At 42.6% G+C, this 22,695-nt stretch overlaps 5 protein-coding genes across 9 annotated transcripts; 3 read left to right on the forward strand and 2 right to left on the reverse strand.

Moving 5' to 3' along the window:
- Window positions 1-160: 160 nt before the first annotated feature.
- LOC127772019 (ribonuclease 2-like) lies at window positions 161-3,009 on the reverse strand. Its single transcript, XM_052297992.1, has 9 exons — window positions 2,700-3,009; window positions 2,528-2,556; window positions 2,314-2,387; window positions 2,066-2,167; window positions 1,923-1,926; window positions 1,677-1,768; window positions 1,303-1,464; window positions 646-742; window positions 161-555 (listed from the first exon to the last, which is right to left on the reverse strand). The coding sequence occupies exons 1-9, from the start codon at window positions 2,927-2,929 to the stop codon at window positions 485-487; spliced, it is 861 nt and encodes a 286-aa protein (XP_052153952.1). The 5' UTR covers window positions 2,930-3,009; the 3' UTR covers window positions 161-484.
- A 653-nt stretch (window positions 3,010-3,662) lies between these two features.
- LOC127772032 (ribonuclease 2-like) lies at window positions 3,663-6,853 on the reverse strand. The gene is made up of 9 exons (XM_052298001.1): window positions 6,387-6,853; window positions 6,261-6,289; window positions 6,096-6,169; window positions 5,845-5,946; window positions 5,724-5,727; window positions 5,207-5,298; window positions 4,860-5,021; window positions 4,398-4,485; window positions 3,663-4,017 (listed from the first exon to the last, which is right to left on the reverse strand). The coding sequence occupies exons 1-9, from the start codon at window positions 6,605-6,607 to the stop codon at window positions 3,953-3,955; spliced, it is 837 nt and encodes a 278-aa protein (XP_052153961.1). The 5' UTR covers window positions 6,608-6,853; the 3' UTR covers window positions 3,663-3,952.
- Window positions 6,854-7,394: 541 nt separating this feature from the next.
- On the forward strand, window positions 7,395-10,375 carry LOC127772010 (uncharacterized). Its single transcript, XM_052297983.1, has 4 exons — window positions 7,395-7,511; window positions 8,674-8,996; window positions 9,079-9,190; window positions 9,854-10,375. The coding sequence occupies exons 2-4, from the start codon at window positions 8,917-8,919 to the stop codon at window positions 10,073-10,075; spliced, it is 414 nt and encodes a 137-aa protein (XP_052153943.1). The 5' UTR covers window positions 7,395-7,511; window positions 8,674-8,916; the 3' UTR covers window positions 10,076-10,375.
- A 646-nt stretch (window positions 10,376-11,021) lies between these two features.
- On the forward strand, window positions 11,022-15,066 carry LOC127753546 (pentatricopeptide repeat-containing protein At3g02650, mitochondrial). 5 transcript variants are annotated; one of them, XM_052279029.1, is made up of 3 exons: window positions 11,022-13,139; window positions 14,208-14,259; window positions 14,415-15,066. In XM_052279029.1, exon 1 carries the CDS (start codon window positions 11,125-11,127, stop codon window positions 12,820-12,822), a length of 1,698 nt encoding a protein of 565 aa, XP_052134989.1. In that variant the 5' UTR covers window positions 11,022-11,124; the 3' UTR covers window positions 12,823-13,139; window positions 14,208-14,259; window positions 14,415-15,066. The 5 variants fall into 5 exon arrangements, with proteins under 5 accessions (XP_052134989.1, XP_052134992.1, XP_052134994.1 ...); XM_052279032.1 differs by having other exon boundaries at window positions 14,440-15,066; XM_052279034.1 differs by having other exon boundaries at window positions 11,022-12,901.
- Window positions 15,067-15,361: 295 nt separating this feature from the next.
- LOC127752470 (beta-glucosidase 4) lies at window positions 15,362-20,399 on the forward strand. The gene is made up of 13 exons (XM_052277854.1): window positions 15,362-15,546; window positions 16,347-16,413; window positions 16,490-16,548; window positions 16,749-16,824; window positions 16,969-17,043; window positions 17,120-17,207; window positions 17,375-17,600; window positions 17,803-17,918; window positions 18,285-18,496; window positions 18,995-19,029; window positions 19,116-19,218; window positions 19,756-19,864; window positions 19,949-20,399. Exons 1-13 carry the CDS (start codon window positions 15,460-15,462, stop codon window positions 20,145-20,147), a joined length of 1,452 nt encoding a protein of 483 aa, XP_052133814.1. The 5' UTR covers window positions 15,362-15,459; the 3' UTR covers window positions 20,148-20,399.
- Window positions 20,400-22,695: the final 2,296 nt, after the last annotated feature.

Raw genomic sequence — 22,695 nt, forward strand, 5'->3', positions numbered from 1 at the left:
GCATTTTCACCTGTACAAAGGGAACATGTATAACTGACGATGACAACACAATAAAGTTCTTCACTCGAAAATGTCTCGCACGATCTTAACGAATTGTACTCAAAATTCACGTGATGACTTGCTCCATGTCAACACGTACTCTGGGCACATACATGATAGATATTCGTAGCCAGAAAAGTTCAGACCGATTGCCACTGTCCATTGTAATTCAGCAGATTGCAGTCGCAGATGACCCTGACCAATGACTATATACATGGACGAACTATTTTCCAACCTTGCATAGTACATAAAGCAATTGATTTTTCAGACACAATCACATTATCCGTTGTTCTGGCGTGCCGTGCTTACAAATGTAATAATCGAGTTATCTAGATATACATTTCCTTGAACCTCAATGCCGGCCCCAGTATGTCTTAAGCAGCTAAGAGCCCTGAACTACCGGCTTCATCATGGCCATGTAATTCTTGCTCGCGGTAATCGTATCTTAGGATGTGTAAAGATATCCATAGACCTCACTTTCGACTGTTATGATCTCCCGAGTAGAATTAGCATGTACTGCAATCATGTTCAGACGAATCAGACAATAGGATTAGCATGCGCATCAAGAGTTGGAAAAATGATTTACATTCCAGCAACTGAACTTACCTATGGGGTCATATGTTGGCAGGGTGATGTATCGAGGGCAATACTTCTTCTTCGATACGTTTTCATTGGTAGCAGTAGTAGTAAGGCAATCAAGGGGCTGGAAATATACCACCGAGTTTAGCAATATTGTACAGGTTTTCTTTGAAAAAGCAAGATTATAGTATTTTATTGTACAGCATATGCAACATGTGACCGTGTGAGACATTGCCAAATAACACGTGCAGGACTGCGCACATTCCCAACTTTTGGGGAAAATATTCACATGGGTAGCTAGTTTGGGAAAAATACTCACCAGTCAAAATTTATGCAGCACATGTTTAGAAATTTCAACACAACAGATAAAACATTCCTTAATAGGGGCATGAAGAAACACAAGCAGAAAACACTATATGATGCATATAATCACCTTGAATTCCGTACAGTTTAGTGGTGTTTCAACAGTGATCAAGTTTTTTGTTTTCACTATTAGGCATACATATAGAAAGATGTAGCATGTTTGAGGTTGGTAAATGCTTGAGTTTTAGCAAATGAAACTGCAGGCCTGTAGGAACATAATTTCAAAATGTGCATGCTGTTGGTCGTTCATTCTAAAAGACAGCATAATTTTCATGATACAAACTGTAGGAAGTTGTTCGAAGAACAAAAAGGAGAGCGAACCTTCAAATCTTTGTCAAAGCATAACCTCAGTTCTTCAACTGAGCCCTTCTTGCAAACAATTTGCGGTGAGGCCCCAAAAGCACATTTGATGGCATCAATGACATCAGTTAGCGCATATTGTTTACCATTTGAAACATGGATACCACCACTTGCCAACATTTCCTGCAATGCGGTGCAATTTAATCAGTGAAAAAAGGACAAGATTTTGTGCCATGGCATGTGGCTCAACTTGGGCCTTGTCCTTATAACACCCTGACCTATTTGGACAAAAGGCTACTGTTGCTGTAATTTGTGACCCAGTGACTTTTGTCTGGAAAGTAAATCAACTCGATGCTACAAGCCTACAACTAGTAAGTCCAAGCCCAAATGCTTACCGTGACGTTGTATTTGAAGTAGAGGTCAAGAGCAGTGGTGAAATACTCTAATTCATCCTTAACTACCGGGGATGAGCATGTTCCATGTTTCTCTGAGAAAAAAAGAAAGCTGAGTTGAGTAATGACAAATCAGTGCCTAGTAAATATAACTACGTGATATTTCAAGTGGAATCAATAACTTCCTGTTAGAAAGTTAAACAATAAGAAAGCTCATAACATAAGGTGGAATGATTTGAAGAACATTACCCCACTAAAGATATGCCACGAATGATCGAATACCATATGACAAACAGACAGGAAAACAGCACAAAAGGTCAGTTGCAAATCCAAAAGAGGTATACTTGTATAATCCAATCCATTAGTTCTTGACTTCTGAAACTTTTATATACCTCATGAGCCCAGAAGGGCCCCTTGCCACTGAAGCAAGTGGAAGAGGATGAGCAGTAAAGGGACGGCCAGTACTTCTCAAGCGTCGGCTTCAGGGGCAATATCTACACCACAAAAATCGAATGACGAATCCATGCATCGATAAGGTTAGCACCAAAGCACAACCACCTTGTCATTGTCACTCTTTCAATTAACCGTGTAAGCATCGAGCATTCGAGCTACAAAGAGGAGGAGCTCTGCAGCCAAGTACCTTGTCCATGTCGAAGCTGGTGTGGCGGCAGCACGCCGGCCAGGTCCCGTCGTCGTAGTCCGGCCACAGCCCATCTGTTCATCCAGTACGCAAAATACACACGCACACACATCGATCAATCAGAAATTGATTCGCTCGAGCAGCAAACGGCATCCAAATCGAACGCGAGGGTGGGATTAAACCGATCGATCGAGCAGCCGCGCGGCGCACTTACGGATCGTGAACGTCTGGAGCGGCTCCGAGCTGCAAAAGCAACCGCATCAGGGGAAAAAAAAAATCTCCGAAGGTCGCGGCGCGCGCGCGAAAATCGCAACGACCACCAAAACCGGCCGACGAGCGCGCGCGTGCGGCGGCGGCGGTGGGAGGAGACGGGGAGGAGGCTCTACCGGCAGCATCCGTTGATGGCGCAGCAGTGACGGGTTGAGGCGCAGATGGTGCCAGGCCACTGCAGCGCCAGCGCGAAGTAGTCGAACTCCCGCTGCTTCTTCCCCACCGCGTGACGCGCCGACGCCGACCGCGCGACCGCCGCTCCGAACAGATCGGCGGCGACCACCACCACCACCACCACCACCGCCCAGATCGCCACCATGCGCGGCGCCTTCCTCGCCGTCGCCATCGCCGCCGCCGCCGCCGCCTCGCCCTCGACTGATTCCGCCTTCCTCTTCTCTGCGGCTTGGTTGTACGGTCAATTCGCTCGGCGTGGCGGCCACGTGGATTTATTTGGATGCGGTTACCGCGATGGTCGTCTCACTGACAGGTGGGGCCCTCCCGCCGCCAAATCAGAAATTACTGCACCATTTCTGTTTTCAGTTAGTTACAAGTGATTTGGTGGTTAGCATTTTTATCGAGAGATATTTTTCCGCAAAATTCATCCATTTCAAACTTTCAAAGTAGTGGGCTTCAAATGGATTGTTATTCGCTTTGAAGTATTCGAGTTGTTTTCTACACATTTTTTCTCAGAATTCATGTGAATTTTTTTCCAGATTGGTTAAGATACAGAGCCCTGCAAGGTGAAGCAACCGGAGGCTGATTACCATTTTGGCCCGGGATGCCATGGCATGTGGATTTGGTAACTTTGGAATATTCCTTATATGATTAAGGCCAAAAGGTGACATTAATCAGCATCTGATCAAACAAATCTTAGAACGCAAATAATCCGAGGTCAATCAGAAAGCAGGCGCTTGTACAGCGATAGGTTGAGATGCGTAAAGTGAACGGAACAGAGAGCACGAAGCTCCCAGACTTCAGCGAAATATTCGCTGAGAACATAAACGCTGTGATGTGATATTCAGCGAAAATATTATAGCTGCTGACAAATTATGAAATCTAGCACAATGGTTTTGACACAAAAACATGAGATTGGCAATTGTTAACGGCGCGCTTGAATTTGGAAATGACGGGATGCTGCAAATTTGCAGACAATTCAGAATTACAGATTTACAGAAACTGAGATGCAGTAAAAGTTCTGCATAACTCAGCATGGGATTTTCAGTTGCTTTATAATCAATTGAATTGCATATAGAATTACAGATGCAGACGTTACTGTATGTGTGCCTGGTGGGTTTCTTGCTGTACATCTCATTCCTGAGTCATCAGAGCCGTGTTTATATTGTAGAATACTCACAGTGAGATGTGAGATCTACTGATATGATTGGTGCTCAACGTTGACTTGGTTACTGATTCCTTCTGTAGAACTGCCAAATGCTGCAAGTGCAACCGGAGTGTCAGAAAAAGGGAAAACACATGGGATGAACAAGGTATGTTTTCATTGAGAAGGTAAAGTCACATGAATTGCAGAAGATGACTGAAACAATTATACTATTGTTCTATTAGCACAAGGCATGCATTTCTCCAGATAATAAGTGTCAAAACTGAGAGAATTATTTCAGAAAACCTATCTTTAAAACAAGAGAAGGTAAAGCCACATAAATTCAAGAAGAAGATGATTAAATGAACTATATTGTTCAATTAGTACTATTTCAGAAAACCTAGTACTATTTCAGAAGTTCAGAAAACATAGTTTCTATTGCATGTACTGTCTGTTCATTTCAGTGACTGATAATTGGCACAAACAGATAACTCACCGTGTGGTTTATATGATGGTAAAGTGACGTATCGAGGGCAATGGTTTCTTCTAACAGAGTTCTCACCCTCAACTAAGCAATCGCGAGGCTGCAAAAATACGCTATTTAGTTCAATTATGAATTTGAGAAATGCTCAGAAGAATCTGCACTTGACGATAAATGTTTATCACGAAAGCCACATAGTAAAAATAATAATTTCAAGGACACTTGAGAACTGGGAGCCTGGGATATCCATTCCAGTTGTCTATCTCAACACTCTATGTTTAGCCGTTTTGAAAAAATATGTATGTTTTGTTATTGCATAATCTAGGGCCTACTGTGACTCGATTAAAAATTAGGCCCTGCCCTTCTAATATCACTATAACAGGAGAAATTCCTACTTTGACCGATTTAATCAAATCTGAATATGTAAGGACATGATGACATAATAATGTGCTTCACTCACAAATACATCAAAATTACCTGATAATCCTTGTGGAAGCAGAGCCTCAGTTCTTGAACTGAGCCGTTTTTACACACAATAGATGGCATTGCCCCAAAGGAAAATTCAATAGCAGAGACGATATGACCAACTAAGTATTTCCTGCCTCCTCTAGGATAAATATGTGCTTTCTTCAGAGCTTTCTGCAAGACCAGAGTGAGAACTATATCAATGTGCTGAGGAAATGTTACAACCTCAAATACCTTGCGCATATGTATATAATATTGAATTAAGATTCTTTTTTGACGCGGGATATTGAATTAAGATGGGAGGTGATTATTTATAGTTTCACGAATTCATATCATGAAACCAAATACTATCCACTAACCGTCACATTATATTTGCTGTAAAGGTACAGTGCTGTAGAGAAGTAGTCGTATTCATCCTGTATTTCAGGGTAACCACATGTTCCATGAGTTTCTGCCCAAAAATGTGGAGTATTAGATACAATAAAAATGGAGCCGCATCATCTGGCACGCTTAGGAAAGTTTAGGTTGGGATGCTCCTGCCAATTAGAGGTCAAACCTTTTCATGCAGCTTCTGAACTGTCTGTTTGTGACCAGATAAATTATACGTAAAAAAGACATAAAGCAGTCCCTTTTTAATACATACGAGGAACTAACTGAATTTGTCATGTTCAAAAAAACTCATGGAATGCAGTCAGTCTGTCTTCAGTGATTCGAGGACAGGAATTATTCATGGTGTAAGAAACTATAAAGATTCTTTTCTCAAGCATTGGCAACATGATATTTTAAACAAAAGGAATTTTGTAGTACTTATCTTATCTAGGAATAACAATTTTGACAACATTAAGGAGCAGAACAACAAGTTCAGAAATCACATACCCCACTGACGAATGTCGAGTAAAGCATCAGCACATGAACAAGAGTCAAGAGGAAAAAAGGGTAAGATGTCAGTAATTTCTCCTCATCAAATCACATATCTCATTTAGATACCAATGTCTACCTCATGCACCCAAAATGGCCTTTTCCCACCAAAGCAGGTTGAGAAAGAGCCGCAGTACAAGGACGGCCAGTACTCCTCGAGTATCGTCTTCAACCTCGAGATCTGTCACAAGGTAAAACCAGATAAATACACACCCACATTGACATGCCAATCTTACAGCAAGAAGCTAGCAGTTCTTCATCAAATTGGGGGGGAAAACGACCACATCCCAATATCCCATTCTGAAGATAAGATGGGTGGTTGGCAGCCACCTTGTTGCCGTCGAATGTGGTTGGCCTGCAGCAGGATGGCCATCCCCCATAGCTGTACTGCGGCCACAGCCCATCTATTCCAACAAATTAAGAATATGAATTCACGAATTGATACAATCGATTATCAATTTAGCTTCTGATCCGCAAGAACTCATACACACTTACGGATCGTGAAGAATTTGAGCGGATGTGAGCTGCAGAGACGGAAAAGGGGGAGAAGCACCAGGTGAGCAAATCAATCCAAGCTGACAATGGCGAAACTAGCCAAGAAAGGGAGGGATGGGGGGTCACCGGCAGCAGCCATTGGAGCTGCAGCAATGGCTGGTCTGGCGGCAGACGGTGCCCGGCCACTGCAGCGCCAGCACGTAGTAGTCGAACCCGGCCCACCGCCGCTTCCTCCCGACCCCTCCCGCCGCCGACGCCCGCGGCGGCAGCAGCGCGCCGGACATCACGGCGACGGCGAGGCAGAGCGCCGAAAGAGAGATCACCAGCCGCTGCCTCTTCCTCTCCATCCTCCTCCCGCGCGGCCGCGTTTTCTTGGCTTGTCACCCGGATCTTGTACTGGTAGTTGTACTGTCCATTACCGCATCAATCAAAGAAAATCGGAGTAGCTTGGAGAGCATGGCAAGGTATGATTTTGACTTGGATTATTAGCTTAAACATCGCATCGGGGTTAACGTCGATGATCTATCTTGGCAGCCTTGCTGCAGAGTTGCAGATGGCTTGGTTTGGTGGTGAAGTTTGCACTTAGCACAAAGCTACGTGAAAGCTGCTTGCCATGTCATTTCTGGGCTTCGTTTGCTTCCATGGAGGGTGCAGAAAATCATCTGCAAGCTATTATTGCTTTGCCGATGTGAGCGGCAAGGGAGGATTTAAAAGATTTTTTTTTTGTTTATTTGGGAGGATAAACTTGAATTTGTTAAAAAGCAAGTGAAATTTATGCAAATTTTGAAAGAATGTATGCAAATATACAAGCTCTTTCTCTTTTTCCTTGATTACAGGCGCCCGATTGTCTTTCAGTGTTCCCCCTATTTCCTGTTACCCTGATGACTAACAGGTATTAGTTGTAAAATATATTTTTCCCTTCTAATATATCGATGCGCAAGGATTGTGCGCGTTCAGAAAAAGAAAAAAGAAGAAGAAAGGGAGGTAAAAAAAATGGCTCAAACTCGTTGGAAACGAAAGGAGCCCAATCTGAAGAAGGCCAAACTTGGGCCCAAATTGAGCCCATATAATGAGGCGGGCCTGTGGGGCCCACTAAGCACTAAGGAGACAAAAGAGGCTCGCTCCCACGACTCCATCGTCTTCTCCTTTCCCCCGCCGTTGCCGCCTCTTCCCCTCTCGTCTCCGGCCACAAGTCCACCGCGGGAGATCAACATGGTTGTGGCGCCGCCGGCCTTCACCGGCAACCTCAAGGTCAGTTACCTCCTCTCCGGTAGATGGCATCGAGGTCTCCGTAGAGCGAGCCGCGCTGTCCTCCTCTCGCATATTTCGGCTGGCGCTGAGACCTAATGTAACCTGGATCCACCCACGGCGGCGGCGCGGGCGCGGTGCCCCGTGGAATAGGAGCTTGTGCGCGTGTGCTCTCCGCAAAGCACCGGGTGGGGTGGAGGGATGTGTGGTGTTTTGGGTTTCGGCGGGAGCCGTCGCCCATCAGGTTCTCCTCGTGGGCATGAGCTTTCGTTCACATGTAGTGTACCGGTGTTGTTGTAGCCGCAGTCAGAGTGGGTGATCGCCGAGATGGGGTCTATTTGGTTGTCTGCTGATTGAGAATGTGCATACTGCAGCTGGTTGAAACCGTCAGATACCAGAGCGACATGCGTGTTTGTCTTGCCTTTAGGCTTTGATACTGATGAAATGTGAGTCTGATCCTAGAGATAGCATAACCTGCGTGTGGTCGTTTGTAGCGTGGCCTGCAGGAGGTCGTTTGTAGCAGCTGGGATACCACGGGCAAGGGACGAGCTGTTGGCTTTTCGCAAACGTGTAGTACATCCATTCACGGTAGAGCCAGTTAGGCCAGTTAGGTTCAGTATAGAGAGATTCACATCAGTTCTTGATGTGGACTAGCTTCATGAGTTGTGAAACTCTAAAGTTGTAATAAACAGTGGTGTGCTGATGGATCTAGATGGCGTATTGATGATCGAATACAATTATACAATAGTAGATATATATTTTGAGTTGCCTTTGCTACGTATTGTGATTCTGGTAGTGTATTCATCCTGCCAATGATTCCTCATAATACCCCCAAAAATTGTAGGGATACAGAATCTGCAGTGACATGCTGATTGAATGGTGAAAAATCAAGTTTTTTTGATTATTTCATTATTACAGCAAGCAGCATATCTGTGTTTATATTGCACTGAGCGAAGGAAGCTGTATACATTTGTTTCCCCTTGAAAAGGAATGGAGTCTATAATTGAAACATCTAGATAGCTATCCAATATGAATCCTGTTCTACATCTAGCCTATAGTTTCGGTCTCTTAGTTTGGAATTACATTAATAAGATAAGATTTTTGAGCTTCAACCTACTAAATTTGAAGTACTGGTACTGACAGTCCTGTTGTTTGAACTGAGCAGAAAGCACTTGCAGGTTTGAGAAGAATCAATTTAGATGGATTGAGATGGCGTGTATTTGACGCAAAGGGCCAGGTTACCAACTTTGTGCTGGTTCCAGTTGTTAAGAAAATATTAATGGGTAATGGTTTTTTTACCAAGCCTTTGTTTGTGTGATACGTCCTTGGACGGTTGGCGTCCCAAATAGCTGTTGTGCTTCAGGGCAAGGACAAGCCAACGTATGCACCACATGTGGAAAACGGAGACATGTGCGTTGTGCTTAATGCGAAAGATATTAGTGTCACAGGAAGAAAAATGACCGATAAGATCTACTACTGGCACACAGGGTTTGTATATTTCTAGCTAATACTGTTGAATACCTTTTGGTTTTATTATTTACAATTGCCTGTTGTGTGTTTTTTCAAATAGGTATATTGGCCATTTAAAGGAACGAAGACTCAAGGACCAGATGGAAAAAGACCCAACTGAAGTAATTCGCAAAGCTGTCATGCCCATGCTTCCTCGCAATAGATTGCGTGATGTAAGTGAAACATCATTTCTCTTTGTTTCTGATTGGAGACTTGATGATAGATTTATTTGGTGCTATCTATACACTCCTTAGTTGTCTGAAATGTAACACTGTAATTATTGTTGTACGCATCTTTACAAGGGTGCTTCTATTTCTTAATTGTAGCAACATCAGTTAAGTTTTCACACTAGACAGTATGTCTTCTCGTTGGTGAACAAGTGATAATGCTACTTTTCATTTTATTCATTGTTTAATGATATACATTTATTAGCAAACACTTGGATCTTTTTTGTGAACTGGTATAAGGATGGTTGCGAGGGGTCTCGCTTCATATGTACCACGTAAGCTTTTAGGGTATGGTTTCTGCAGTGCCTTTGCTGAACTAGTGATCTGCTTCTATATCTTACAATTCTTCTATGTGGTGGGGATTTTCAAGAGAACTACCATAAAATCCAACCAGATCTTCTTGGTTTCATATTCAACATGAAAGTTGTATACTGATATTTATGGTGTTTCTTTGTTATATGATTTAACTCTATTCTGTCCGAGAAATCAAGTCTTTTCCTCTCTTGTGTGTGGTAAAACATCTATGTTTTCCTACAATTCTCGTCTTCAAATTGTTAAAGCTTTCATATAATGTTGTTGCTTATTAAGCATGTACTGTTCTGATCACAGGACAGGGATCACAAACTGAAGATATTTTCTGGAAATGAGCACCCATTCCATGATCGCCCTCTTGAGCCTTTTGTGATGCCACCACGCCAAGTGCGTGAGATGCGTCCCCGGGCAAGACGTGCACTGATAAGGGCTCAGAAGAAAGAGCAGGACAGAGCAGCAGCGGCATCAACCAAAGATGAAGAAAATGCTAAGAATGCCAAATCCGAGATCACTGCATAGATGCACATTCAGATGTGTGTTGTGTGGGTGGAGATTGCTACTATATTGCAAATCTACCTGTTGCTGCTTTTCTTAAAGGATCCATGTATCTTTTATTTCTTTGACATGTAGCCTGCTGGATTCAATAGACAGTAGAATCATATAACCTGGAAATGAGCAGCTCAATCTGAATGTCATTTTTGTGTCTTACAGTATGTAACTCAAACCTGGTGTCCCCCGGAAAAAAAAAAAAAACTCAAACCTGGTGTCGCTAGGAATAAAATCCATCTGCTTTGATTTCCTTTGCTGTTGGTCAGTACAAGAGTCCATCATAATATGTTCCATGGAAATGCTGAAAATTCCATCGAATATTTGGATTCAACTTATCTCGAAAGTGAAGGCGATGATTCTTGGAAATGAGGCTTATAGGCCTTGTTTTGCTCAGTTCCCGTCTTTCAGTTGTTAGATTTATAATAGATTTGAAGTTTGTATGTTGAATTATAATGATTTAAAAATTTATATTTCATCTAAAATAGGAACAGGATGATTTATCTAAATGTTATCAACGTAATCATGAATCGTGGATCTAAATTTATAGATTTATGGAGTCGTGTCAAAGAAGACCTAAGCTGTGTTCGGAAGTGCCAGTTTCCAATCCATCTCTCTCGTTTTCCGCACACACACTTTTCAAATTATTAAACGATGTGTTTTTTTTAAAAAAAGTTTCTATACGAAAGTTGCTTAAAAAATCATATTGATCTTTTTTTGAAAAAAAATACCTAATAATTAATTAATCACGCGCTAAACACTGCTCCGTTTTGCGTGCCTCCCGAACACAGCCCTAAATGTGTTGAAAACAACTGGTAATTTAGTTTAGGGGAAAAAGAGAAAAGTTTCATATCGGCCCAAAAATTATCAGGCCCGGTCCAGTGCGCCATCAAGGCCTTAAACCCTAGAAAGCAAGAAAGAAACCTTCCGCCTCCCACCTCGACTCGACCAGTGACTCCTCCGCCTCCACACGTTACAGCTACCACGCCGCCGCCGCCGCCGCCGCCGCCGACGAGGAGGAGATGTGGCGGCGCTCGGGAGCTCGTGCTCTCCTCCTCCTCCGCTCCTCCATCCGCAGGACTCTCCCGCCACCACCGCCATCTCCACTTCGAGCCTTAACCCGGGCGCCACCACCTCCGCGCCCCCTCTTCCGCTTCCTCTCCTCCTCCCCGGAGCCCCTCCCGGATGCCGCCGGCGGCGCTGCTTCCGCGCCCTCTGATCCCGCCGATGCCGGGGAGGATGGCCTCGCCTCTGATCCCACCGAAGCCGGGGAGGACAACCTGGCCTCGCTCTGGGAGGAGGACGCCGGGGACGCCGACGACGTCTTCGCCGCCGACGCCTCCCCCGACCCCGCCGATGCTGTGGTCGACGAGGTGCTGGCCGCGCGCGTCCGCGCCGTCGTGGAGTCCACCCCCGAGGATCAGATCCCCTCCGCCCTCGCCGACATGGTCGTGGACTTCAACGAGCCACTCCTCGCCGCCATTCTCGTGTCCGCCGCCGAGAGCTGCTCCGGTAAAAAGCTGCTCCTCCTGTTCAAATCTGCCGGGAAGAACAACCCCGCGGCCAAGAGCCTCGCCAATCTCGAGATAGTCGTCGACAAGATCGCTGATTCCGATGGGATTGACAAGATGGATGTGTATTTGCTCTGGGATTTGGTTAAGGAAATGGGAGCTGTGCCTGGATCAGTGAATACACAGGTGCTGAATAAACTGCTTGCGATGTTCTGGAAGCTCGAGAAGTCAAAGGCTGCATTGGAGGCGTTTGACATGTTTAGTGAGTTAGGATGTGCTCCGGATGGCGACAGCTATTATCTGGCGATTCAAGCAGCTGGGAGGAAGTCCATGGTTGATGCTGCATGGAGAGTTTGCGAGGGGATGGTTGGCTCTGGCTGTTTCCCCGATGGCGAGAAGGTCGGTGACATTGTGACGTTCTTTTGCAAGAAGAAGAAGGTGAAGGAGGCACATTCAGTATACATGGCTGCAAAGGAGAAGAAGGTGCAGGCTCCGACCTCGGCCTTAACTTTCGTTGTTAGCGCTTTGGCGAGGAATGACGAGACCATTAATACAGCTCTTGAGCTGCTGGAAGAGTACCAGGGGGAATCTCTTAAGGATGCTGGCCAGTCCTATGCTGCGGTTATACATGGTTTGTGTAAGACAAACAACGTGGAAGATGCAAAGAAAGTGCTGACGAGGATGGTGAATCTAGGCCCAGCTCCTGGTAGCGCAGTGTTTAACTTTGTCATCACGGCATTGTCTAAAAATGGAGAAATGGAGGATGCAAAGGGTTTGATGAGAGTGATGGAGAACCAAGGGATCTGCCCCGACATTTATACATACAGTGTGATCATGGGTGGCTACGCCAAAGGAGGCATGATGGATGAAGCCCATGCACTACTTCGTGATGCTAAGAAGATTCATCCAAGACTAAGCAGGGTTACATATCACACACTTATTCGTGGTTACTGCAAGATGGAGGAGTTTGAGAAGGCCTTGGAGTGCCTAAAGGAGATGAAGGAAGATGGGATGGAGCCAAATATGGATGAGTACAACAAACTTATCCAGTCACTTTGTCTCAAGGCTTTGGACTGGAGAACTGCTGAGAATCTCCTGAAGGAAATGGAGGATGGTGGTTTATGCCTTAAAGGCACTACTCGAAGCCTTATAGCAGCAGTCAAGGAATTGGAAATGGATGAGTTGTCAAAAGCCAGCCAAGAAGCATAGTTTCTTTTCGGTATGCTTGCAGTGACACAGCTGCCAATCAATTTTGGGGCAGTGCTTTCTTTTGCTCTCTGCTTCTCTGGTGAGCTTATGAGAAACATCAGCTTTTGTACTTGTGTCTGTTTGTTGTTAGATGCTACAATAATCTTGCATTTATATTGTAAGTGCTAGACTGACAGGAAGAGATTTAATTTTGGTCTAGAATTCCTACTTCTTTAGAACTGAGAGAATTCCATATTTTATTTTCCATATGATCTCATGCCTTGCAAGGAGAGAATACAGAGCTACAGATCAGAACAAAAATGTCAGTGTTGCAGCAGGTACCTCTAGAACCTTATATCAAAGAACATGTAGACAGTTATGATGTAAAAAAATACCAAAATGTCAGTGACTAGCAGTAAACTGTGATTGTATAATTTATTCAAGCATCGGAATCTGATTTAGGGAAGATATTTTTCATTGATCTGGTACTAGGACATGCATGAATAATTTGGTGTGCAAGTAGATAGCTTTTATTTGATAAATATAGTTTAGTTCCTATATGAGTGCACCACCATTCAGATAATATATATAGTTTCATTGTATTTGGTCGGTTGGACCTGGTCGTTGTAATAGCCTCTTCCCAGTTCTCTTGCATGATGAATTGCTGTGTTGCATTCAGTTAGTATTACTAGTCATGTGCTTGCTCTTAGTTGGTGTTGTATCACTGTCTTATGGTGACTGGTAGCTCAATAGTATTGGAGCAACTATACACATCATATGTTGTGCTGCTTTGATTTTTTTTCTGACTTGATTTCCAAAACAAAAAAAGAGCAGACTACCAAGTTGCCTAGCATTACAGACATTTATATTTAGAGAAGTGTAGTAGAGTCTAGAGAAAGTCGTGCCAGGAAAATCCTTTGTTTGTACTCCCACCTTAAATAGGCAAACTCTACTTGGAACTTTTTTATTGGATCACCTGTTACTATTGACAAAGTGACAACTGACCTAACAGAATTACCATAATGTAGTAAGATAATTGTAAACTTTTTTGGTTTAATCCCTTGCATCTATTACAACAGACCGTTTTCATTTCAGTGTATCAGTGTCTGTTGGGTGATCAGCTGTGAGAAATTGGAAACAGCTTGTGGTAATTGAATTTGGTAGAAAGAATTGCGTCATGTCATTTTAGAGTTTTGTCTGGTCTCCTACTTCCAAGCCTTTGTCGTCACCCTCTGAAAAGACATCGACGGTTTTCTTACTTCGTCAGGAGCTGTGTCTAGCTGCTGCTGTTATGTGTACCGATTGGTTATCTGTGAGCGGGCTGTTGGGTGGAAGCTATCACGAGCCGCACAACCACAAAATATATTATTGTTTGATTTTTGATAATGTATTCAATTGCTATGCAGACAAGAAGGAATCATGCATTGATTGGCCATGATCAAGGTCTTCTTTCATTAGGTAAAGCTAAAATGAAGTTACTCCCTCCGTTTCGAAATATTTGACGCCGTTGACTTTTTATCATATGTTTGACCGTTCGTCTTATTCAAAAAATTTAAGTAATTATTAATTCTTTCCGTATCATTTGATTCATTGTTAAATATATTTTTATGTAGATATATAATTTTACATATCTCACAGAAGTTTTTGAATAAGACGAGTGGTCAAACATGTGCTAAAAAGTCAACGGTGTCAAACATTTCGAAACGGAGGGAGTACTATATACTAATGAAGCAATCAGTGACCGTCCATGGTGATTGTCGGAATCAGATCCTGAGTTCATGAAACTATTTTGGTCTGATGCAAAGTTGCAAAAGGATTATTTGCAGTGACAATATGACATGGTTTGCTTTGTTCCTCCACTGGAGATGAGCTGAATGTGAGCTGAGTTTCTGTAGTGGAATCTCTGCCGGCATCCTCTCACATTTTGTTCATGGGCATGGCAAGAACAAGTTGGCTGGTAATAGTGCCTATTTTCTATTCGAAGTAGTGCTCTCGTTGCTGTTTGTTTTTCGAACAAGTTGCTCTAAATTGTGACGCAAATTTTCGTTCGATTTAACTTCCCGTCTTGTTAAGCTTGGCCACATGATCTGTCACTGTATGGAATGATGCAAAGCTGCTGCTGATGCTGTATTTTTGACGGCGTGTTTGCACATTGGGCTGTTTGACCTCAAACAAATGGCAAGATCATGTCCCCTTATGAAACAGTCTCGATATAATTATGAATTTTGAAATATATAAACCCATGCCATAAACAAGCCATTAGTCAAAGACCGGCCAAAAAATTTTAAAGACTTCGATAGAGTAATTAGCAAGAACTACAGTTACTAACCTCTAAGCACGACAAAAAGGACAGAAGGGGAGGGGGGGGGCATAGAGTCGTGGGGGCGCAAACGAGATCCGGATCTCCTGCCTCTATCAGTATGACATGTGGGGCCACCTCCCGGGTCGACAGAGCCTGCGCGGTGGGTCCCACCGCCTCGTCCCCGTGCCACCCACCCCCGTGGCCGCTCACGTGGGCTCTCCTCCTATTTATTTGCACAAGTCTTCTTCACGCCTCGTCGCAGGCAGAAACCACGCGAGGCGCGCGACTCACCTGCCGAGCCACGCGTCGCGCACGCTGCGGAGATCGCCTCCTCCTCGCCGCCGCCGCCGGGGGGAATGGGGAGCACGGGGCGCGACGCGGAGGTGACCCGCGGCGACTTCCCCGACGGCTTCGTCTTCGGCGTCGCCACCTCCGCTTACCAGGTACTCGCCGCCCGCGTCGCGTCGCATCGCATCGCATCTGCTTGCTGCCCGTGGTGACTGTACTAGACTAGCTACTACTAGTAGTAGTGTACTGTACCCCGGTGGGAAGGGATGGAGTTAGAACTTTATTTGGGATTTTGGGTGAGTGTAGCTCTCGGTTCTGGTGGCGCCATCACTGTGGATGTTGTACCCTTTCGGTTTCAACTTGCTGATCAGCTTAGACTTAGCTGTGGATTGGTTTTACTGTGAATTCTGATCACACGGACAGCTTGAATTGGCATTCTGCGTGTAGAACTCCTGTATGAGAGATTTAATGTTCATGATGTGCCTTACTTTTTGTGCATATACTCAATCGGCCCCAGGTGCCACTTTTGTGGAAATTTTTTTATGAGTCGATGGTTGGATGAGGAAGATATATGGGGGAAAAAAAAAGGTTAACAGACAAACTAAAATTGGTGTGCAACCTTTAGTTGAAAATGGAAAATACAGGCTATGGCAAGAGAGAATTTTAACCCAATAAGGCCTTGATTGGTTAATCCTCAAGAGAGAGTGATTGGAGGGGATTGAGGAGGAATAATTCCACACCACAATAGGTGTGGATTAAACAAATAAGGCCTAATTGTATTTTACTTTCTCTTCACTAAAGAGAAGAGAGGAACATTGAGTAAAGAAGTTTGTGCAGGGAATAAAGAAGTTTGTTTTGCTGTTGTTTCATTTCATAGAAGGAAGAAGAACAGCCGTGCTACTTCCTTTCTCTCCCAAAATGGAAATCATGTATATATGAATCTTTTACTGTATAGATTGAAGGGGCGAGACGGGAGGGAGGCAAAGGAGATAACATATGGGATGTTTTCACAGAAAACAAAGGTTTGTTTACCTGGGTTCTATGTTTTTGGCGCCTATCAATTTAATTTGGTAATGTTCAAATGCTTGTGCTTTTCAGAACGTATCTTAGATGGGAGCAGTGGAGAAGTTGCAGTTGATCATTACCATCGATACAAGGTAGCAATTGCCTTCCTTGTCTTTCTTTTCAAGGAAAAAAGGGAAACAACACTGGCTTCATTTTAATTTTATTGCAAACAATCCCTGAAACTTGTTCTAAACAAACATTAGTCCTTTCCCTCATAGACCACTTTAATATTTCTGTACAATGCATTTTTTTCATAGAGCAGTAACTTCTTGTCTGTGATGAGTTTTTTCAGGAAGACATTGAACTCATGGCCAGTTTGGGTTTCCGTGCTTATAGATTTTCTATATCTTGGCCACGCATATTTCCTGGTATGTTGAGCTAATCACATGAGAGCTTCACATACAAAAATTGCACATGCCATGCATTTCCAGATATATATGACATCCTTTTTTTCATCAGTAATGCTTCAGATCATCTTTCTATGATTGAGACTAATTTTATCATGCCTGCAGATGGCCTGGGGAAAAATGTCAATGAGCAAGGAGTTGCCTTTTATAATGACCTTATAAATTTCATGATTGAGAAAGGTGGCATATGCTTTACTTAATACCTTACAAGTTTGCAATGTTTCTAGTTATTAACCAATGACATGTCTGGCTGTAGGTATTGAGCCATACGCAACTCTGTATCATTGGGATCTTCCACATAATCTTCAGCAGACTGTGGGTGGTTGGCTTTCTGATAAGATCGTGTAAGACACTACGACATCTTTACTTTGCACTATGATTTAAAAAGTCATTTAAACAGCCATATAACCAATTTATAAGGGATATTATTATTAAGATGAGTGATTTAGTTTAAAGTGCTTGCAAACTTGATTTGGTTTATGTGAGTTTCTTACTGTCAAAAATATCCCAGGGAGTACTTTGCACTGTATGCAGAAGCTTGCTTTGCAAATTTTGGAGACAGAGTAAAGCATTGGATAACAATCAATGAGCCTCTTCAAACTGCAGTTAATGGTTACGGAATTGGACATTTTGCACCTGGAGGATGTGAAGGGGAAACTGCTAGATGCTACTTGGCCGCCCACTACCAAATCTTGGCTCATGCTGCTGCTGTTGATGTTTACAGAAGGAAATTTAAGGTCTGTCTCAGTGATATACTAATATATCAGGACATTGGTTGTGTTCTATTAATCCTATGTCAGGACATTGGTGCTGATGATACGTGTTTCCATTGGTAGATATGGTAGCAGAAAATTTGGGCACCCTGATCATTATTCCATCAGTTCCTTGTAGTTGAAGAACATTTTATTTTCCTGACAGTTTTACATTATACAAAAATAGGCTGTGCAAGGTGGTGAAGTAGGCTTGGTTGTCGATTGTGAATGGGCAGAGCCATTTTCAGAGAAAACAGAAGATCAGGTTGCTGCAGAACGAAGGCTTGACTTTCAGCTAGGATGGTATAATTTCTGCTCATATTACTTGCGTCACAGTTTCCCACATTAGCTACCTTTGGCACAGTGTTATGCTGCAATATTGTTTCTGAAACAAGGGAAAGCTTCTACCATTTTTTTCTGCAAGGCAAAAAATGTTTTTTCATGGTATAATGTTATGCTTTGCACAGTATTGTCCTGCATCTTTTTTTTTCCCTGAAACATGGGGAAAATGCTGAATTTTCTCCCACAAGGCATAAATGCTTTGTGTATACACCGAGAGAAATTGTAACATTTTTTTTTTCATGGTACAATGCTCCCACATCTTTTGGCTCAGGGAGGCTTAGGATATTGCGTGTCATAGTCTTACATAGGTGCTACTTTTCCTTAAAGGTACCTGGACCCAATATATTTCGGTGATTACCCAGAAAGTATGCGTCAGCGACTGGGCGATGATCTTCCAACCTTCTCGGAGAAAGATAAAGAATTTATCAGGAACAAAATTGACTTTGTTGGAATAAATCATTATACTTCAAGATTCATTGCTCATCATCAGGATCCAGAAGATATTTATTTTTACCGAGTACAACAAGTGGAGAGAATAGGTACAATTCTTCAGCTACAGCAGAATCTTTCTCTTACACAAATGTTGCAGCATAAGACCTCAAACAACAATTATACTTCAAACAAAAGAATGTAATGCATAGGCATTGAAAACTGTTGAACCGCTTATAATAGATGTAAGAGGCTTCATTAGCAAGAGTCAAACTTTAAATTTATGTGCAAGAGCAACCATTGCCTAGTTAAAAGAACAGTTTGTCAGTTTGTACCTGTGTAGTAACCTTTCTGTTAACTCCATCTCCATTGCCAAGCGCTTTACTAACGAACTTGAAATCCACATAACTCCTCTGTTTCATTTTTCCAGACTGTTTTCTTGGAGTAAAACACTGCAAATTTGTTGGTCCGCGTGGCAATACTAGCATTATTGCAGTTTGGCTTGTGTTACTGCGATCTCCTTTATGTTATTCAAAATGAAATGATATCTTCCATTTTTGCGAAACCTTATGATCAAACTATTTGTAACATTTGTTTACTTTTTGCAGAAAAATGGAACACTGGTGAAAAAATTGGTGAAAGGGTCAGAACTGATCTCTCTCTCTCTCTCTCTCTCTCGTGTAAATTCTGTGGATTATGTCCTAACATATCATGTCAACATTTTTGCAGGCCGCATCTGAGTGGCTTTTCATAGTTCCTTGGGGCCTCCGGAAATTACTTAATTATGCAGCAAAGAGATATGGAAATCCTGTGATATATGTAACTGAGAATGGTAAGGTTTCCATACCTCCTAAAATGAATGTGATGCAACATAGAATTTTCTAACATATATATCTTTATGCCCCTTTGTTCTACATAATTAACTTGTATGTTTGCCTGTGACTATTGAGCAGTGAACCGATTTACATTCTGAGGGTTTACATTATTTCACTCTTCACTTCAGGAATGAGAGCTACAGCTCACAACTGATGCATTACTAGGTCTATATAGATTATAGAGATAGCACATGAGACATGAAAAACCAAAGCTGGAGAACCCTATAAATATGGTCTGGAAGCAAATTTCTTGATACAGTCTTTGGCCATTCCTTGTTTTAATTTCTGGAGCGGTCAGAATATGCAAAGTAGTAAAAGTAAAACATTATTGGAAATCTGGAGTGAATTAAATTTGTCAATCCTGTATGTGAAATGTCCCGGTATGATGTTTGTTACGCTAGTACTGTACCTGATGATAAAGGTTTTTGCGAGCACACTTCAAATTGTTGTCACATTTGATATTTGCTTCCTTTACCATAGTTTCTCTCATGTAGGCATGGATGAGGAAGATGATCAATCGGCAACGCTTGACCAAGTCTTGAATGATACGACGAGGGTTGGTTACTTCAAAGGATACCTCGCGTCAGTTGCACAAGCAATCAAGTTAGTTGATTTTGCTTGCTGTTTACCACGCGTCTAAGTGTTTTCTGCTAAAAATCAACTAATGCAACTAACTGTATGATGCAGGGATGGTGCTGATGTTCGTGGGTACTTCGCATGGTCGTTCCTGGACAACTTCGAGTGGGCTATGGGATACACCAAGAGGTTTGGCATTGTTTATGTTGATTACAAAAATGGGCTTTCCCGGCATCCCAAAGCATCGGCCCGGTGGTTCTCGCGCTTCTTAAAGGGCGATGACGCTGAGAACAAAGCTGACATGAACTAGGCCATCCTGAAGAAAGTAAAGGAACATTACACAGTAATCGTTTCTGCTGTTGTTGTATCTTATATTGATATATGTAGTGTATCTATTCATCATCATAATAGTGTATCTTATATTGATATACATCTCAGATGTGCTATTTAGTTTGTCATTGATCAAATTCAGAGGTTTGCCCATACCAATAAAATCTGAATCAATGCCAAACACTCATGTTTACAGCCCTCACGCTTATAATCTCCATGCTTCTTTGCTGCTGCTGTTGTATCAGTCTTTGGTTGTCCTTCAGTAGGCCCCAGTAAGCAATTACCAGTGTAGTAAAACTGTAAAAGTTTGTGTTTAACATTCTAGTCTCTGAATATCCCTTTATCTTTAAATGATGGTGGGCCGAGGTCTTCTCTGTTAGGTCACTGATGATGGACTGATGGTTGGTGAAGGACAAAGTGACCTGCCATTATTGCCCCCCATGGAACCTGTATAGAAGCTATTGGCCCCTTCACTTTCTTTTCTGTTCAGGGGCCTATCTGTTGTAGGATTTGCCTCTTTATTCTGTCAACAAGAATCTACGGATACTCATCAAGAGCTTGGCCCCTTTGCAAAATTGCAATGGTTCTCTCGTCACTTTATATGGAGCTTCATGCCGTTGCATTGCTGCTTTGGATTTTGATGATGGTAGCGTCAGGAGCAGGAATCAGGCCGTTGCAAGGGCCTAGCTGTTCAGAGCTTTCAGATGTACTCTGATGCTGGCACTCTTAGAATTGTTGGTTATACTCTTTCTGTTTCTGTAGAGGGGTTGCTACAGGGATGGACTCTACCTGTTGAGCCACTCTGGTTTTTAACCAAATAAAGTATAAATACACAACACTGGCTACGAAGTACCCTCTCTGTTCTGAAATGTCTGATGGTTAGCTCATATTTGAACTAACCAATGTAAAAGGCAGTATGAAATTTAGTTCATTTGGTTGAACTAGAGTAGGCCTGACAAGAATCCATGAAGGTTAAGCCACCGCAGCCATCCCTATTTGATATTTTTCTAAACATTTTTTTTCTTCTGCTCTCATTTCCTTGCCTCTTTCTTTTGTGCTTAGATGTCAATTGTGTGAAACTAGTCAATGATCTGATCCATCAGTGACAGTGTGACACTCGGCCTGCAATAACTAATTCATTTAGGGCCTCTTGTCAACTGGTTAGGTCCAGTGATCACCTCCATTTGCAGGCCCAAGATGTCCTCTTCTTTTTTATTACTCTCTTGCATCTTGTTTTTGGCTTCCTTTGCTCTGGTTCATGCACAAACCTGAACCTTTCTCAGAGCATCTCAGAGAAATAGCTCGATCTGGTATATATTCTGATCTGAAGAAGAACGGGAGCCCGTTCAGGAGACACGCCTCCCTTTAAAGATAACGTAAACAAGGCATCACACCTTGCAACTTTCTTCTTTGCGAAAAGTGAGAACCATGGTGCATGAAAAAGCTTTGATTCGTGGGCAATTCCTCCTCACGTGACAGGCCAAAGCATTTTTTTTCTTCTTTGCAATTTTGCATTGCATGGTAGTACAATGGAGGAACATTTTCAAGTACGTAATTATTCTGATTAGACGATAAAGATGCCACCTTTTCTTGTGTTAGCATCCCTGATTTTATCAGGAATGCCATGTGGTGCAGAAGCTGCCTTGCTTTCTACTTGTGAAAAGCAAAGTAGTAGTAGCTAGATCAAGTAGAGGTAGATTCAGGCTGAAGGATCAATTGCCTCTTTTGAAGGAGCTCTGCTTGGACTGAAGCAGCAAAAAATAAGTTAATTAGCAGCCTTTGTTTTCTGTTCAAGTACCTGACATCTTTGTAACCTGTCAGGCTCATATCCCCGATTAAGAAGTTTCTGAAGAAAAAAAATAAACATATTACTGGATGTTACTACTCTAGTTGATTTCTGATTTATGGTTTGTGCACACATCATTCACAACCGGTGAAGAGTTCACAGCAAAAAGCCTTCAGAGTTCAGAGTGCTTAACTTTCATGGACAGTGCAATCACAGCACATTCATAAGACATCATTGATATTGTTACTAACAGTAGTTTGCACATGCAACTCATGAGACTGATGTAGCGGAGGAATATTTAAAAGGTTTAGCGTCATTGCAAGAATTGAGTAGCACATCTCCAAATCATACTAGTACTCAGTACCTGTCATTCATCCTCTTTTGCTTGTTCAGTTGTTCTCTCCTTCCAAAATTCAGAATCTTTTCTACCCCAGTAGATTGCCATGGCCGGGTCCTCTCTACCTTCCAACTCCCAACTGCTACCACTAATCTAAGACCTAGTATCACCTCCAAGATTCATAAAACCGATCGGTTTTCGTGAAACCGCTAATGGATGGTTTGTGGAAACCAATCTTAGCTGGTTTTCGTATGGCATTACCAAAAGTTGTTGGTTTTTGCTAGTTTTTATCGGTTTTCAGTAAATGGTGAGAAGCGTGTTTATTTTCAAAAAGGAAATGCAAACCCTGATCACCTCTGACTATTTCTTGCTTCCTCTCCTTAGCATGCTCATAGTTCTTTAATC

This window comes from Oryza glaberrima, chromosome 1, assembly GCF_000147395.1.
Source record: "Oryza glaberrima chromosome 1, OglaRS2, whole genome shotgun sequence".
Taxonomy (NCBI): domain Eukaryota; kingdom Viridiplantae; phylum Streptophyta; class Magnoliopsida; order Poales; family Poaceae; genus Oryza; species Oryza glaberrima.